Source organism: Balaenoptera musculus, chromosome 17, assembly GCF_009873245.2.
Source record: "Balaenoptera musculus isolate JJ_BM4_2016_0621 chromosome 17, mBalMus1.pri.v3, whole genome shotgun sequence".
Lineage (NCBI taxonomy): Eukaryota > Metazoa > Chordata > Mammalia > Artiodactyla > Balaenopteridae > Balaenoptera > Balaenoptera musculus.
The window spans coordinates 41,876,487-41,894,817 of NC_045801.1; the positions used below are offsets into that span (position 1 = coordinate 41,876,487).

At 42.0% G+C, this 18,331-nt stretch overlaps 1 protein-coding gene across 16 annotated transcripts in view; it reads right to left on the reverse strand.

The window, feature by feature from the left end:
- ESRP1 (epithelial splicing regulatory protein 1) overlaps nucleotides 1-12,828 on the reverse strand; it is a 58,807-nt gene extending 45,979 nt beyond the window's left edge. For 14 of the 16 annotated variants that reach the window (XR_005017022.1, XR_005017019.1, XR_005017020.1 and 11 more), the window contains exons 1-4: nucleotides 12,570-12,826; nucleotides 11,933-12,061; nucleotides 10,551-10,664; nucleotides 7,565-7,679 (exon numbers count right to left, since the gene is read on the reverse strand). Coding sequence is in view for 12 of the 16 variants with exons in the window: in XM_036830251.1 (XP_036686146.1) it covers nucleotides 7,565-7,679; nucleotides 10,551-10,664; nucleotides 11,933-12,061; nucleotides 12,570-12,701 (490 nt within the window). In the remaining 4 variants the exon portion in view is untranslated. Of the gene's footprint in view, nucleotides 1-7,564; nucleotides 7,680-10,550; nucleotides 10,665-11,932; nucleotides 12,062-12,569 lie in introns of all 16 variants that reach the window. The other 2 variants (XM_036830245.1, XM_036830253.1) reach the window with 2 other exon arrangements.
- Between the last annotated feature and the right edge of the window lie 5,503 nt (nucleotides 12,829-18,331).

The following is an 18,331-nucleotide window of genomic DNA, read 5'->3' on the forward strand; positions in this document are numbered from 1 at the left end:
ACTCTACTGACATAAATGATGGCATTTACTACACACCATTTTGTGCCAAACACTGTCTATTTCCTCCTATTTTTGCAGTAGCCCTGCCAGGTAGATAACAGTAAAACCAAACAGATGAAGAAACTAGGATTGAGAGAAGTTCTGTAACTCATTCAAGTTTCCCAGCTCTGATTTGACAATGTGTCTGTAATTCCCTGAACCAAGATAAGAAGCTTTGCTTAATTTGTTTTGTTTTGAGCAATAGTTTGTGAGAAGCTTTCTAAATGTATGATATGAAAGCCAAGTGAAAAAGGTAGCTCAAAAGCAACAACGTAAAGTATCCTGTCTGTGTAGAATAGATTTGTAGCTGAAGAATTATTTTTACTGAATTCTACTTTTTAAATTAAGAATATGTTCTAGACATTTGGCTAACTTGGTCCCACGTAACATGTCCCAACATGTTTCCCTTCAAGTCATCACACACCAGGAAGATCAGCAGCTCTAAGCTCCCAGCAACCTTTAAAAGTCACCCAACCTCCTGCATGCCCAAACCGCCCACCCACTCACTCACACCACTGTCTTCGGAAGATTCATTCAGTTTTTCATAATTCTTACCAGAATGCAGCATGAACAACAAATAAACGGAAGTGAGAAAAAACTTTTAGTACCAATTCTTTCTCCTATCAATTTATAATTATATATTGAATTACTTGCTGCACGTCTGATCTTGAGAGAAGGAAAGACGAATCTGTGCCTCCGGATTTATGGTTGTCTTGCAACTTAGTCATTCTGCCCTTGAGGCAGCCACGACAGCACCAACAGGCTTAGCCAGCTTTGCAAATGAGAAACGCCATGAGGAAACGAGGAACAGTAAAGCCAGACGTGGTGGGAACAAAATGAGCATGTCAGGATACAACTGAGCAAATTGCTGCATTTACACAGAACTTAGAGAAGTCCAGAGACCTCGCCCATAGTTGAACAGAAGGAACGTTTCCTTAGTGCCACAAAGTCCATCAATATTAACTTATCCATTCAAAAGAAGTTACCTTTTCTGACTGAGGAAAATGGACACATTTGGTTTCAGAACACTCAATTTTCCCTAGTAAATAACCTCTCTTTAAAACTAAGTTCTTAGTTTCTGTCTAAAAGAAGCACACGTAGGGGACTTCCCTGGTGGTCCAGTGGTTAAGAATCCACCTTCCAGTGCAGAGGATGCAGGTTCAATCCCTGGTTGTGGGGACTAAGATCCCACAAGCCGCGGGGCAACTGAGCCCACACGCCGTAACTACTGAGCCCTCGAGCCAAAACTAGGGAGCCCGTGTGCCGCAACTACTGAGCCCGCACACTCTGGAGCCCACGCACCATAACTAGAGAGAAGCCTGTACACCGCAACTAGAGAAGATCCCACACGCCGCAACTAAGACTCAACACAGCCAAAATAAATAAATAAATAAAAATTTAAAAGTAAATAAAAATAAAAGCAGCACACATATAAAATAAATACATTGTGGAGCAATTAAGTTTAAACTATGTTAAAATTGCATCCCAATTCAAAATTCCAACTCAAAGCCATTTTTCATTACCATTAAACACCGCCCCCCCCCCAGGACAACAAGTTTGTTTCTTCCCCTTCTACTCTGTTTACTCTTTTATAAGAGTAACATAACTGCCCATATTGCCAGACATTTTTCAATAAAATTCCTATGCTAAAGGAACAAAGGAATAGCAAGCATAAAATATCATGAGAAAAGTTGAAATCGTGCTCCAACCAAGAACTGAATTTCCTACAATTATGTGAAGGAGAAAACAGAAAGTGATAAATTACCCTTATAGGAGTTGTATAATTTAAAAAAACAGGTTCTAGGGACTTCTGCGGTGGTCCAGTGGTTAGGACTCCATGCTTCCACTGCAGGGGGCAGGGGTATGACCCCTAGTAGGGGAACTAAGATCCCTCAAACCTGCCACATGGCCAAATAAATAAAATACAAAAATAAAAAACAGGTTCTATAAATAACCTGCTATATTTTTAAAATGAGCTTTGAAAGAAGCAAATCAAGAATGCCAGTGTAAAAGAATGTAACTAAGAGCCAAAGCAACAAAAACTTTCTTTATACCAGTAATAAATGCTGGGGAATCTAAAACCATAGTTTTAACTCTATTCCTCAGAAGCTTACTCTTTCCAAGAGGGGGGAAAAACAAACAAAAAAAGCGAGATCCATCCTAACAAATATTACTTCAGGAGGTATTATTGTTAACAAAGCGCAAAACTGACAAGTCAGTTACACCTTCGAAGAAATAAGGTAGAAGTAGGAACTAATGTAAAAAAAAAAAAGATAAAAATTCCTACTTTAGAAAAAGACATTTATATGGCATAAATAAATTAGGAAAGGGAGACTCCATGATAATGTCTTCCAAAGCCTTCTAAAACAAAAAAACTATCCTGGAATTCCCAAACTCACATTTTAAAAGTAAATTATTTTATAATCAAAATAAACCACACAAAATTAACATAACAACTCTGAGTGCTGGCCAAGAATATACAGTATTTCTAGTCACCTAACGTATTACAGACCACATACCAGAGTATTCGCCAGTTTGGCTCACATCATACCAATGTGGTGCCAAAGATAATTTCTTCCCCCCTCCAGCCAACAAGGTCAACTACTAACCCAACTTAACTGTACACTTGGTGATAGTTAAAATCCCTTTCATACGCAGAAAGGTGCCAAGGAGGATTCAGCATCTGCCTCCACTTTTTAAGAAGAGCAATGACAGTTTTGCGACTGCAAAGGCCCAGTTCAACTAGTCATAACAAATAAGCACATAAGTGCAGAATGAACCACACTTGCACACACTATTTTTACAAATGGAGAAGCTAAACCCTGAAAGCTTACCTGTACTAACATGTAGCTGATGTTTTAAAAGGTCTATAACCAGTCTCATGAAAGATTAGAAAAAACATTTTTAGGTGTAAGAGAGTTTAGATAAGGTCTTAAATCAATAAGGAAGTCCTTTCAGAGTCTTTGGCAGATGGCTTTCTTCTTTGGAGACATGCTACAACCCAGTCAACACTGGAGAGCACACAGTAGGGCAGGCAGTGGCTGAGTGGTTGCATGTACTAGCTCATTATTCCTTGCAATAGTTATGCCCATTTCAAGATGGGAAAACTGGGGCTGAGAAGTACAGTAAATTCATCCCCAGTAAATCTGACTCCAGAGCTCGTGTTCTTAACCACTCTGCTAGTAAGGCTATTATCTCCATCTTTAATATATGGGAAAAACTTGCCCTCGTCACTGTGTCAGTAGCACGCCCACAGAAGCACATATCGTATACCCCCAACAAGAAGTGGTGAAACACAAACACAGGGAAAGACACACACACCCCTACTAACACTTGGATGGGTAGACAAGAGTGGTTTAGTGATTTTTTTTTTTTTGCCCTGTTAATGGAAAGCTGCACTAGTTAAACGGCATATGCTTATAATATCAAACAGCACATACGGATGCAATACCCTAAAACTTTGAAATTTTACAAAATTAACTTCCCTTTTCTCCTGAATATTTAGTCTCAGGAAACATAGACTATAAATTTATAAAGGGAGATAATCTATTTAAATAGCCAACCCCACCCTCAAATAATCTTTATAAATTCTAGAACATTATCCCCTAGTTAACAAGCAGGTTCAAATGCTGACACTTCTAACTTAAGATAAAATCTCTAAGCCTCAGTTTTCCTAGCTATGAAAAGGGGGCAATACCTCCTCCACTGGGCTCTTGGGAGGCTACTGATGGGATAAATAGTAAGCACCCAGTTGATAGATAGTTCTCTTCTTTCACCTGCTCTCCGGAGAAGGCCATACTTCATTTAAAATGAGTTCTTAGTAAAGGCTTGGCAAAATGAAATAAACACAACGGTAGAGGTCTTGATTAAGGAGAATAAATCAGCTCATGAGTTACAAAGCTAACAAAAAATAGGTTAAGAAACCAGGAGGAAGTAATTCCATCCAATACTGTGGGGGGAAATAGGTTTGTTTTTTTAAAAAAACAGATAAGTCATTATACAAATAGCCTCATAATCAAAATGTACTTTCAGCAGGGGACAACTAGCATTAATTTCCCCAAGGGATCTATGATAAATTTCTTCCTTTAAAAAAAAAAAATCACATGGGCCCCAATTCCTATCATCACACCCTCACCACCTCACATGATTAAGTAAAAAGCTTACAAAATGCCACCCACAGTTCACCTGCTAAATGAGGTCTTCTTTCCAGCTAGGACTGCATAACTCAAAGCAGGTAACAAAACTGCAGCAGGAATAACTCAGAGAGGATCAACACTAACACCAGAAATGGTTTTAGAACCAACACAAAGACAAAAGAGGAAAATATGTGCTAAAATAAGAACCAAGACTGCATTCAAGAAATGCCTAAACCTTTTCTTTTATCAAAGTGGTCGTACTGCTTCATTTACATAGCACCCACGGTTCACAAAGCTTTCACTGGGGACTACCTGAGATAAAAGTGAGGCTTGGAGAAGGCCAGTAACTTTCCCAAGGAAGCAAAGCTGCAAATTCTCTTACTTGTTCCTTTCTGAGGGTTGGCAAGAGCCTCTCTTCCTCCCCCGCTGATTACCTGGTGGAACAGGTAATCCCTCTGGAGCAAATGACTCTCCATCTACTTGGCAAAACCATCAAGGATGCGTAATGAGTATCTTTATGTTTCCAAATCCAGTGCCATTTCCATATTAGAAAGGAAAATGTTTAGTCGTCTGAGAGAATTGGACAGCTCTTTAGTTCAGACATTGTAGAAATCCTCTGCACAGTCAAATTTGGTATGACTGTCTTTGACCTGAGGAATTAGTTTGATGGCCTAGTCAGGGAAATAATGAATCCTCTGACTAGGAGTCATAAAGTAATTGATCACAGCAGCAACATAAAACAAAAACCACAGATAGAAAGGCGTAATAACATTTCTTACCTGTTAAATGGGAAAGAAGTATGCAAATAAAACACTAATAAAAGCATTTAAGATTAAAATCCACTTTTGGGGGAATTCCCTGGCAGTCTAGTGGTTAGGACTCCACTCTTGCACTGCAGGGGCCATGGGATCCGTCCCTGGTCGGGGAACTAAGATCCCTACATTCTATGCGGTGCGGCCAAAAACAAAAAAATAAAACAAAAACAAAAATCCACTTTTTGATTGGCAATAAAACTATAAACGCTAAGACTTCCAATGTAAGTCCAAAGAAACTAGGCTAACATTAGGCTATTTTAAAATAAACAGAAAAATTCCCTAATTTTTCAATGAATGCATTACTTAATGGTCATGAGATCCTTCCTCAAATGTCAGGTGTTATATGCCTGAAATGAAGCCCAGCTTAGCTTTATTCACAATTCACCTGTTTACTGTAGTCAAATATTTCTGATTTTCATCTCCATGGTACTTGGAAAACAAACTGCCAACAAATAGTTATAGAGCTAGGATAAAAAGGAATGACAGAAAAAATCAGCATAGCATCTTACCCATTCACCTTAGGTCACCTTTAAGGTCAGATAATGCAAAAACTATATAAAAGTATATAGTACTTTAAAAAAGTACGTATATATTGTGTAGATAATACAGCATAGAGCAAGTAAAAAGCCCAGGTTACCATACTGAAGATGTTTACTAATAACCCCAAATCTTATATATGTGAAGCTCTTAAGAAGAAACCAAGGAGAAAAAAAATAGGTAAGCTTTTAACAAGCTTTCTCTGAACTGTGAAAACACTGAGAAAACTGAAATACCTAAATATAAGAACCTCTTATTTGTAGCTATGGAAATTTTTACTAATATCTGACCTACAGTTACTAGGGAAAGATTTTCTTTGCTAAAAGAGAAAACAGAGCAGTCAGGGATAAACGGTTCTTAATATACTGTCTTTCCTACTCAAGTTGTCTTTTTCTAAATTAAGATAACTTATTACACTTTCCCTTCAATATCTACTAATACTTTGCCAGAATTTTTTGTTCTCTATTTTGTACCAGCACATTAAATGGTTTAGCATTTGCTATAGATGGGATTGTGTCCCTTCCCAAAATTCATGTGTTTAAGCCCTAACCCCCAATGTGACTGTATCTGGGGATAGAGTATTTAGGAGGCAATTAAAGTTAAATGAGGCCATAAGGAAGGGGCCCTAATCTGTTAGGCCTGTGGCCTTATAAAGAGAAGAAAAGAAAGATATCTCTCCCAACACTCCTAGCCACGCCACTCCCTCTACCCGCCATTTGAGACACAGGGAAGAGGCAGCTGTCTGAAAGCCAGAAAGAGCCCTCACCAGAAGTCAACCATGCTGCCACCCTGATCTTGGACTTCCCATACTCCAGAACTGTGAGAAAATAAATATCTGTTGCTAATAAACCACACAGTCTATGGTATTTGTTATGGCAGCCTGAGCTAATTCATACAGCATTTAAACCAACAAAACACATAGCAAGTTTTTCTACTGTCCCAACCTTCTAATGAAACTCTTGTAAGAATTCACTCAAATGAGCTTATTCTACCCTTCTCCCGGCACTGCTGGGAGCTAAACCAGTAATTAACTAGTAGCTAAATCAGCTACACCAAAATTCTAGCTACCTACTTCCAAGAAGAAGGCAAATAAAATGGGTTTGATCTGTTTACAAATGGTTAGGAAAAATATCCAAACAATCTTTTTCATCAAGAAATTTTGAAATAAAACAAAAATCAAGCTTTAGCTCCTGAAACTGGATGAGAAATTTTTAGAATGAACATCTATACCCCCACGTTCATGAAAATAACTTGAATCTGACTTCATGATGATTCTCATAGTGGCTTTGGGCGAGTCCCCAACCCTTCTATTACTCAGTGTTACATCTGATATGTTAGCACATGACTCTTATTAGTTAGCACTTTAAAGACTTACTGGATGAAAGATGATGGGTCATTCATGACAAGATTTGTGATTATAAAATTTACTTTTACAATACATAATGCATCAGATATATTATCTTGGTTATGAAAGAATTTGGGGTAAAATCTCAGCTTCATTTTATCATCTCAAAAGATGGCTTGTAATAATTACCACAATCTACATGTATTTGACAAACCCAGAGAAGGTTAAAAGGGGTGCCAATGAACAGCTGTTTGTCAAGAGTATACATCCAAACTTAAAAAAATTCTTATCCATTCAAAAGAAGATGAAATAAACCCTAAAACCAAGATAATCAGAACAAGTGGCCTTAGAATTGGCAAAGAATGTGGTCTTCACATTCATCAATTCGTCATCAACTGAAAAAACAAAACAAAACCACTCTCATAATCCAAAATTGAATTCTATTTTAGATGTGTTCACCTAACAAAAATCCATGTGTAAATCCATCTAAATCACCATTCAAATTCAGTAAATTATAACTACTTTGAAAGATGCCAGTAATTACACCATTTTTCCTAGCACAGTAGACAAATTTTGGACAAGTCAATTTTCATACACTGTCAAAGTTAAAAATGTTTTAAAGTTTCTTGAATTGCCATTTTTTTCTGGAGCTGTCTTTTCAAATGATTCCTGGGTCATCACTTAAAGGATACACTCTGTCATTGCTGCAACATCCAGTTTATCAACATCAGGTGAACCAGGGCAACACTTCTTAAACTCTTTCCGAAGATCAAAAAAGGAATAGAAGCATTCAGGCAATGATACATTCTGAGGAAGGACAAGGTAGACACTGTTAACTAGATAAATTTAGTTCAGTGATTCCCTAACAATTAGGAACCTAAGAATTGAATATAAGTATATTTTACCACAATTTAAAAAAATATTTTTAAATTAAACATTAGAGTGTCTTCATTTTCTGTTACAGTATTACATCCTACATAAAAGTCTCATGGAAATAAAGTTCATCTTATTTTAAGGCAATAGATTATATGTTTGTGCTCCATTATGTATTCCATTCAAAACAGTTCTGAAGCTATAAAACATTTGGGCTATTATATTTTCTGTTTGATAACATTATGTACTTTGTCTAGCCATAATTATTTTAGACCATCTGTATTTTCACGTAGCAATATTAGCCCTCTCAGTTTTCATACAGATTCATATGTTTACAATATGTATCTAGACATAGGATTCTATGTGTTTATCAAAATTTAGTTTTCTATTAAAACCTAGTAGTTTAAAATACTGGGTTCTAATAATACATATTCTGTGTATTAAAATTAGATTAAGATAGTAAATTCCTGATTACCTGAAGAGGATTATTTTTGTGCCAAATTATAGTCCCACATTAGTTTTCCTGACCATTATTATTTTGGCTAAACCTGAGAACTCAAATTACACTTAAAAAAAATATATCACAAATCTCAACGGCAAAGGAGAAATTGTTACCAGTCGTTCTTAGCTGTTAGCATCACTCTTGTGGTAATTAAACAAAGCTCAACTGTCAGAGCAAATATTATACTATTGTGTCACTTTTTTTCCTGAAAAAAAAAAAATCCTCATTGAATAATTTTCAAAGTTTAATTTTGTTACACTGAATTTAGATTTTTTTTTAAATTTCAAGATAATTTGTATTCACTTATGGGGAATTTGTACATTATAAAGTCAAGGAAATAAATACTTTTTAATGTTTGTGACCCATAATATTTATGTAATAATGTCTCTATCTAAATTTCCTTTATTGGATTCTATTAGATATGACCTGCTCATGCTATATTTGAAATAGGTATCACTACATCATGGTGACATTTTCCAAAACAGTTACCAAAAGAATTGTGAATCTTCAAGATTACCTATAAAAATGCTTATGTAAAAGCTGTTTATAATGACAATAACTCAAATGTCCAACAATAAATGTTTGGTTTCAATAGGTAACCATTTAAAATACTGAATATTTTATTTACTGCTTACAAAAGATACTGATGTTATATTAAATTTAAAGTAGGCTAAAAGGTTTGTGTAGTATGAATGCTCCTTGTAAAAGTAAGGTTTTTCTACAAGACTCTGAAAGAATACATTCAACTATGTTCACATTCAAAAAACCACTTTAATGTTTTCTGACTGGAAGGATTATTTTCTTTTATGTTTTACCATTTCCTTATTTTTCTATAATGAATAGAATTATTTTCATAATGATACTAAACTAATTGTTTTAGTTTTCTTTATCAAAATCCTAATAGAAGTGGCTCAGGAAAATGTCTCAATTTTTCTCTGGAGGTTTTCCCACATCCAAAGCAGTGTACCTAAAATAACAAAAACAGCTGTTTTCCTCCAGCCCAATAGGGAAGGATTAAGTTTTATCCCTTATATGAGTTTGAGGGGAAAAAAAAATTCTCATATATATCTATTTCTGGATTAAGGGTATAGCAATTTGTCTAGCATTTAATTAATAAAAAATACTCCCCCCTTTTAATCAAATAATTACTAAGGTTGCTGTAAAAGGGAGTGTTTTCTTCAAGCCTCCAGATATAGGAACTTGAGTTTCTCCTTCAAACTTTTAAAGTTGTCATTATACATTTAGTTCATTTCTTCCCTTTTCCCTACTGGAGTAAAAAGAAAGAAAATCTGCACTGACTACTCACTTATGACATCAATTGCCAGTCTAAACTTTTCATTGCAAGACTTACCTCACAAAGTTTCCTTAAAAATATTTTACTTCCATCTTTTCAAGTTCAGTATCTGCCTACCACAATAAAAAATTACAGCTCTAATTAATTAAGTTGATAAGATCAACTATATTAGCAATGATTGATTACACTGGGTCTGCTGTCTGTGCTCACCATTTTTTCTCAGCCCCTCAGTATTCTTCCCAGAGAGAGAAATCACATCTACAGTAAGCTAGTATTTTTCTCATTTCATACTCTTTTCCATACCAGAAAGATAAGTAAAGGTAAAAGATGGGGGTGACCCTATTGTTTTGATACAAAATTCAATCAGTTTTGAACATTTACTTTAAGTCAGAAAAAGTACAGTATGCTATAATTAACATTTCACTAGTTATATGGTTAAGTCAGTACAAAACTTTTTAACGAAATTATTAGAATTGCAATTTAAAAGTTTTAGTTGGATTTTTCTTTGCTCTTTCCTTTCTAGGGTAAGGCACACAGATGGGAATATTACAATGTATTAAAATACAGTTCAACTTACTTGTAGTTATTTTAAATGTCAAAAATTCAGCTAATATGCTCTGGAAAAGGGAGAATGTCAAGCATCTCAAAAACTTGACATAAAAAGGAAACTTTTATTAAGTCACCAAAGGGTATCTATAAAATGACTGTAATCTCAAACATCTCTTTGAAAGTGTTGTGACATTTTTATTGTGGTAAAATATACATAACACAATATTTACCATTTTAACAATTTGTAAGTGTACAATTCAGTGGCATTAAGTACATCCACACTGTTGTGCAACCATCACCACCATCCCTTTGTCATCTCCTCAAACTGAAATTCTGTACCCATGAAATACTAACTCCTCATATGCATATTTTTAAAATGGAGAAACTTGGATAAACCATTTTTTAAGCCTCCAGTCACCCCTAAGGTCCAATCGTTTTTTCGAGAAGCCAGCACTCTTACCTTCTTGGAAGCCTCAGGATGCAGGATTTGCCTGACATGAAGCTGCCCATCAGTACAGAGACAGAAGGAGGTTCCTACCCCAATATTCAGTTCATTGCTCACTGACTGGTTAAACTGAAAAGAACAAAACACACCCAGGGATGCAATGGATGCAGGATTTACAAACTCTGAAAAGTGGCCCCACTTGGTTATAACCTGAGAAAACCACGCTAACTGCTGTGAAGAACACCGCTGCTGGAGGCAACATTAGAAAGACTCCGTTCCCACAAACTGTCTAGCTTCCTTTATATAGGGTAGCTTTCCAGTCAATCCTCAGTTTATGCACAGGAGAATTTAGTAAATGCATTCTTCCTCCCGTTCAACACCCACCGCCTTCTATTTTTGTGATAAATCCATTCGAGACTTTTAAGTCAGAGGTCTCATTTCATCAGCAAGTTGCCTTCTGATTACATCATTCTCTGGTGTTACTTTTTTTTATGTTAGGATGTTCTAGACTTAAGAAAGATGTCAGCTTCTGATACGAATGTGGGTGATGTGTATACAGACCTCTGGAAAATCTAGTAATACGTTTCCTGTAACACACCCCAGAAATGATAACTTTCCCCTATAATTCGCAACTCCTGTGCTAGGGCAGAAGCCGTGAGAGCGCCGGACACTCACCTGTGCACAGGTGTTTAGCGCCCCGCCCTATCCGCGATCCAGTACCCGTCGGCACCCTGGAGCAGCCGGTTTTTAGGTCACCTCAATCCCAGTAAGGGGATTCCACTACTTTCACGGTGACCCAAGGAGCAGCCTCACATGTCCGGGTCTGCAAACCCTCCCGGCGCTAGGACCAAGGCCACTAAAGTAAGCGGAACCGGAACCGGGCCTTTGGGAGTTCAGGAGCCTAAACCCAAGCAGGCACCTTCAGGTTCCCACCCAGCTGGGGCCGCCTCCACCACGCCACAGCTCGTCTACACCACAGCGCCCCCTGTCCCAGGGCTGAGCTGCAGACCCAAACCCGGCAGAGGACTGGCGTGTCTGGGGTCTGGGTCTGGGTCTGGGTCTGGGTCTGGGCCTGGAGCTGGAGCGCTAGGATTCAAACTCCGCTCATCACTCGATTGGTAAAACTCGGCCGATTCTCTGGCCCCAGGAATAATTCAGGAAGCAACTCGAAAGCTAGCAAGTTTTGGCCCAAAGACCCTGGGGGCTGGGAGGCGAAAAGGAGCGGCGACCTCCTCGCAGAAAGTCCACCAGGGGCTGCAAGCCCGGGTCTCGCCCCCTCGCTACGGGGACACGCGTGGACCGCCCGGCGAGGGCGTGGGACCTGATAGGGTTGGGCTGGCTTGGAGGGACGCCCGGGTAGCTAAGATGGGGTGGGCGGCGCGGCCCAGGGCTGTCACCTGTCGGAGGGCTTGGTCCAGCTGCGGCGCCGAGGACAGGCTCTCGGCGTCGATCTTAGTTTCTTCTTTACAATCCTCCGTCAGCTCCAACTGATCCGGTCTAACTAGTACTTCGTGCAACTGTCCCACCTCCGGGGGAAAAAATTAGGGGTCAGTTTTCCCTTCCTCAGTTTGGGAACCTCTACCTTCACTCTCCTTCCTTGCTCCCCTGCTGGGGCGGCCCACACCTCTCGACGGGTCTGGCCTCAGAATCAAAGCTCACTTGTCGCCAGCGGCTCCAGTAGCCGAGAGGTCGTCGCAGCCCAGCCCCCAGCCCCACCCCCACCCGGATCAGGTCCGAAAGGCCCTGGAAGTGAGCACTTGGGCCCCCAGGGATCCCACCCCGCCTTCCCGGGGCGTCCCCCGTCCGGTAGAGAGCATGGCTTGGCGGCCCCCGGCCTCCCCACCTGGGCCAGATTTTGGAGGACTGAAACGGTTCCAAGGCGGTTGGCCAAGAGGTTTGGTTTTATTCTGGATTCTCTAGGCCCCGGGTGCAGCCTCCCAAGTGGGCAAACAAGAGCACTTGTTTACCGACTCCCCAAACTTTTACAAGCTTTTGCCCCACTCCTATCATTTGGATAGAAACGTGGAGAAATACCTTCTTGTTGGCCAGATCCACGACTTTCCATAAGAGCAGGATCAGCTCCTTCTCATCCGAGCCCAGCTTGGCCCCGGTGGCCCCAGCAGTGATTCCAAAAAGCACCACCAAGTAATCCGGAGACGCCGTCATGACGATAGGTGGGGAGGGGGAGAAGGGGGGTCGGGAGGCGGTGAGGTGAGGTGGAAGTGAGAACGAGGAAACCTGTGCTAAAACCTCTTCTAAGAGAAAAAGAAAGAGCGACCACCCCCCCCTCCTCGCCGCCGCTGGTGCAAAAGGCGGTAACCAACCACCCAAGCCCACACCTGGCCCGAGCTCCACACCCAGGGCAGGAAGGGGGGTGAGAAGGAGGGCGGAGGAGGCCTGCCCTTTTTGTATTCAATTGCCCGTGCGTCTATGCAAAAAGCCTGGAGCAGGGCTGCACCCGCGGGAGGCGCGCGCAATGGCTGAAAGCTTTTCTGTTTTGGGATGTGGCTCTACCTGCCCGCCCCTTCCCCCTCCCCCACGTGGTGCAGGTAGGAGACACCTGGCGGCGCCTGCCCATTGGCTCCTTCAAACCACGACGTGGCAGCGGTGGGGGAGGAGGCCGCCCGGGGGAAGGGGAGGAGGGGGCGGGAGACAATGGCTGGATGATTGGAGAGGGGAGGGCGAGAAGGGAGGAGGGGGAGACGCGAGGGGCGAGGAAGAGGCGGTTGCCACCCAGAGGGTAGCCGAGGCCGCACGGGAAAAGGGTGAGGGGTAAAGGGCGCGCAGGGACGGGTTACCCATTTGGAAGTAGCCGAGCTGTAGGGGTCTTGGAGAAATGCCGGCTGTGGGGAGCGAAGCCGGAGGTCCTAAAGGGTCAAGCGAAAAGGCCTGGCGCGGGGAGGAGAAAGGAGGCCAGAGGTGTGGCTCGGGTGCGGAGCTACCCAGGGCGCGGCGCCCCGAGAGGGCGAACCGCGGAGGGAGGGACCGGCCAACGGCAGCCGGGAGGTGGCGGGAGCACTTGCCAAGCACCGGAAAAGCCTCTCCCGAGCCCAACACACCTTGAAGTGCAAACAGCAGGCGAAACCCTTTGGGCCCTCCCCCTCTCCGGGCGCCCGCTCCTCGGAACCCCGAGGTACTGCCCACCTTGGGGAGTGAAACCTCCGCGCGCGGCTGAGCGGAACTCGAGGGGCTGGACGCCCAGCCATCAAGTGACGCCTGAGGACTCAGTTGCGTCGCGCAAAGCAGCAGGGGGTCCCCCGTGAGGAAGTTCAGGCACAATGGAACTCACGCCCTTTTCTCTCAACTACTCCCTTAATTGCTTACTCCTTGTTTGGTCCTGGCTTCTAGCTCGAGACTGGAGCCTCCTCCCGGGCAGGGGCCCACTTCCTTTGATTTGCCCTGGGCCCTAAATGAAATGTATCTACAGTACCTAATGTTTTCCTAAATCAGGCCAAAGCCAGATTTTTCCACAGGTCCCCGCTCTGATCTCCCGCCCTCTACCTCATACCTTCGCCTTTGTACTTCTGTGTCGATTTGGCCAAGTTCCCGAGCGGTCTCCCTACCTAGCGCAGTTAGATCTGCCCAGGGGCCTGAACGCCCACCTCCGCCCCCCACCCACCGCCCCCATCGCCCTGCCACCAAGTCGGACGGCAGTGTGGTGGGTCCTGTTGACATTTTCGAGAGAAAAGCGCTAGAAATGAAGTTTCTTCGGCTTTTATATTTGAAACTGATCTCTTGGGAACACAATTCCGTCTGAAGTACTACTAATTCGGCTCCAGGTGTCCAGCCCTTTATTCCTGATGTGAAAACGGACAACCAGACACCTATCAGGCCAGTAACCCACTCCAGGTGCAAATCTGAGAACCTTTCAGGACGCATGTCAGGGGAAGCTGGAGATGCGGCTTTCCTGACGCGGAGGAAGCGCGGACTGCGTGGGGAGGTGGCGGAAGGGTTTTAGGAGTCTGAGGCCGGCGGCGCCGCGCTTCCTGGCTGGAGAGGGTGCTGGCGACGACGGTCGCGGCACAGGTAGCGCAGCTCGCGTCCCCAGAGAGCGGGAGAAGGCCGGACTCTACCAGGGCCAGGCAGCTTTGCAAGGGCCCACGAGGGTGCTGGGTACCACCCTCGTCCGCAGCTGGAGTTCCAGCGTCGCGTGCTTTCGGCTCCTGGACTTCAGGGTGCGGGGGCCGGAAAAAGCCCCCCGTGGCCCCTCAGCTAGCTCGCAGCTGCAGCCCCGCCTAGTCCTCGTGTCTCCCAGCCACCCTCCCGGGCCCGCAGGCGCCGCGGGGGCAGGGGCTGGGCGCGGAACAAGGCAGGGAGGGACCTGGAAAAACCACCCAGATTGCACTGCAGTGGGCGAGGCCGCCGGAGGAGCCGTTTCTTTAGAGCCATCTCGCCGCGGGGCTTTCTCGGTGCGCGACTGATTCCCAGGTGCTCGGCCCTGCCGGGCGCCGAAGGTACCACCGCGCAGGGGCGCGAGACCAGGTGCGTGGTCCCCGCGGGGCGGTCAGGCCCCACACCGGGCGGCAGACTGTTGCTGAAAGAGTGGTTAGAACAGCTCAGGAAGTCCTGCCCCGCCGGTCCCTTCAGGTCTTTGGTGTTCGGATTAATCATTTGAGTAGCGCGTCTGGATAAACTGAGAACTTGATGACCAGCCAGGGGTTCAGCGGCGTTATCCACGTTAGACTCGAACCTCAGAGCTGTCCCTTTTCTCAGAGACTTGTCTTCTTCCTCTTTAAGAAGTCGGATTCCTGGTGTGCGATTTTTTTAATTTAAATTTTAATTTGTCCAACTAGATTACAAGGACAGGGATTTTTGTTTTATTTTGTTCTCGAATGTATTCCGAGGGCTGGGAACAGAGCTTGACATACACCAGGTACTCAAATATTTGTTGAATGATTTTAATGAGTAACACACACCCATTTCTGCAGCTCTTTGTCTCCTGAGCTAGGGCATAGTTCATCACTGCAACGGTGAGATTATGAAAATGGGAGTCTACAGGTAATTTAAGTCTCAAATGTTTTTTGAAAGAGTAGGTGCTAATTATACAATTATTATTATTGCCTGTTTTGCTAACAGACGGATCTGCTTCTGTTAAAGAAATTAAACTCTTGTAAAATGCAGGGATGCTGAGAAAACTATGTAATACAAAAAGATCAGTTCCGAATACAAAAACGTTTTATTGTCCATCCCACCAGCTACAAACATTTCTAATATAGCAGGAACAGTCTGTACGAGAGAGGAACCTTGAGAAGAGAGGCTCCTTTTACCGATGGTCTTCACTCAAGACCACACCTAAAACTCTCAAAACAGAAGCGAATCTTTGTTAAAAGCAGCAGAGACCCAAGTTGAAGGACAGGCAGCAAAATAACTGGCCTGTATTCTTAAAATTCTTAAAGTCATGAAAGACCTTGAAATTATTTTCTGAAGAACTATTCCAGATTAAAGGAATTTACAAGACATGACAACTCAATGCAATACGGATCCTCGGCCAGAACAAACTTTTTTTTTCTTTTTTCCTTTAAAGGACGTTATTGGGACAATAGGAAAGAAATCGAATAAGGTCTGAACATTAAATAATAATATTGTATCACTGTTAATTTCCTAATTTTTGTAATATGACTGTGGTTCAGCAGAGAATATCCTTTGCTTTAGGAAGTACCCAGTATTTAGTGATAACGGGAAATCATTGTCTACAACTTATTCTCAAACGATTCTGAAAAAAATATATACATATATAGATATACATACATGGAGAGAGAATGATACAGCAAATGTGTAAAATGTTAATGTTGTAGAATCTGAGTGAAGGAATTCTTTATACTGTTTTTTGCAACTTAAAAAAAATTTTTTTTAAAGCATCAGAGGACTTTTTGCTGCCACCGTCATTTGGTGTTTAACAAAGGGTCTGTCTCATGACTTTCTAGGTTAACCTAATCCTCCATAGTATAGAATGAATCCATTTTCTTTGTCTTTTCCTTAGTGAAAGAAGGAGAAAGAAAAGGTCACTATTTTCTGTATAAAAATCGTTTCATATCCTTGAAGGTTTTCTTAAATAACTAGACTGAATTACTGCAAGCTCTTTAAAGTTTTCATCATGAATCTTACTATCCTTTAATTATCTTCATTACGCTCCTTGGACCCTTCTCCTCTTAGCACTTTTAGAGAGCAGCTCTTGAACTAGACAGAAGACAAACGTGTCCACCGTGGCCTGACAATTGACACAGTGGTACCTAGATGTCATATTCTTATTACTTGCAATGCAGCTCTCTTTTAAAGACTACAGTAGCAGCACTGCATTTGCTGGCTCCAGTTTTGTTTTGAGGTCTCTAGATCTTTCTTGGAGTTCTCACTTGCACGTACTCAGTTGTTCTCTTATACCTGTAAGAAAACAGCCTTCAAAAAGGAATCAAAGTATGAAAATGTTCTCGAATTAGATAGTGGTGGTGGTTGTACAAACGTGAATATACTAAAAACCACTGAATTGTACAGTTTAAAAAGTGAATATTATGGTATGTAAATTATATCTCAGTTTTTAAAAGAGCAAATCAAAGTACAAGCCTCTATTCTGAGGCTACCACAAGCCACTGGTGTTTCTTAGTTATTTGTATTGGATGAAGTTGTAAAAGAGATCACATTTTATACTCCCTAGACTAATCCAATCTCTCTGAAGTGGAGAGGTAGGGGGAAATGATGGTCAGGGTAACTAAATACATTATATATAATTTTCTATGAATTACTCAGTGCATTACACATTTAAGCAAATTACTGGTCTGAACCTTTATTATAGCAATTATTATAGGTGATCTGTGTGGACAAAGTATGGGTTTAATAATCGGCCCTGCCATGTGCTACCTCGTGGCTGTGGGCATGTTCCTTAGCCTTACAAGGACTCAGTTTCTCACCTGTAAAAATGGGGATTATGATAATGTACACTTCATAGGTTTTCAGGGGAGAGGAAATGTATAAAGAAGTGTCTTCTTTAAAGAAAAAAACTTGAGAACCAGGAAGGTTACTACAAAATAGGAATCTCCCCAAGAGGAGGGGTCTCTCCAGACAACAACCACAAAGGCTCTGGCCTTAGGTTGGACTAAAGACACCATCAAGTGAGGATGAAACATTAAATAAGATTTTACTGTCGGTGGTAGGAAAATGCACAGAAAAACTACACCTAGGGAAATGTGCCATGAATCTGGGCAAGACATGTCTTCTCCTTGGGGACCACAGAACTGATCCATTTAAACTGGGCATCCAAGGAGAAGATGCCACCTAAGGAATTCCTCCCTCCTCACTCCCGGCCTCAAGTCCTTTGCTCTGGAGTACAGTCGGACCTCCGTATCTGTGGTTTTGCATCCACAGGCAGATTCAACCAACCGAGGATTGAAAATACTAGGGAAAAAAAATTCCAGAAAGTGCAACGATTTACACAGCATTTACATTGTGTTAGGTATTATAAGTAATCTAAGGATGGTTTAAAGTAAATGGGAGGATTGCCCTAGGTTATATACAAATACTATCGTCATTTTATGTAAGGGACTTGAGCATCTTCAGATTTTGGTATGTGGAGGGGCGGGGATGGAACCAGTTACCCACAGATACCAAGGGATGACTGTACCTCCCTGCCTCTCTCAAAATCCAGTCAGAGAGGAAAGAACAGCAGCAGACCTTATATTTTAAGTCAAGGTGGGTTGATGGGAGTGTTTAAAGATTTTTAGGAAGGAAAGATGTTTTGTTACTCTTATTTCCTAAGTTCCTCTGCTTCCCCTGTACTTTGCCTACTCATCCACCTATTTGATTGA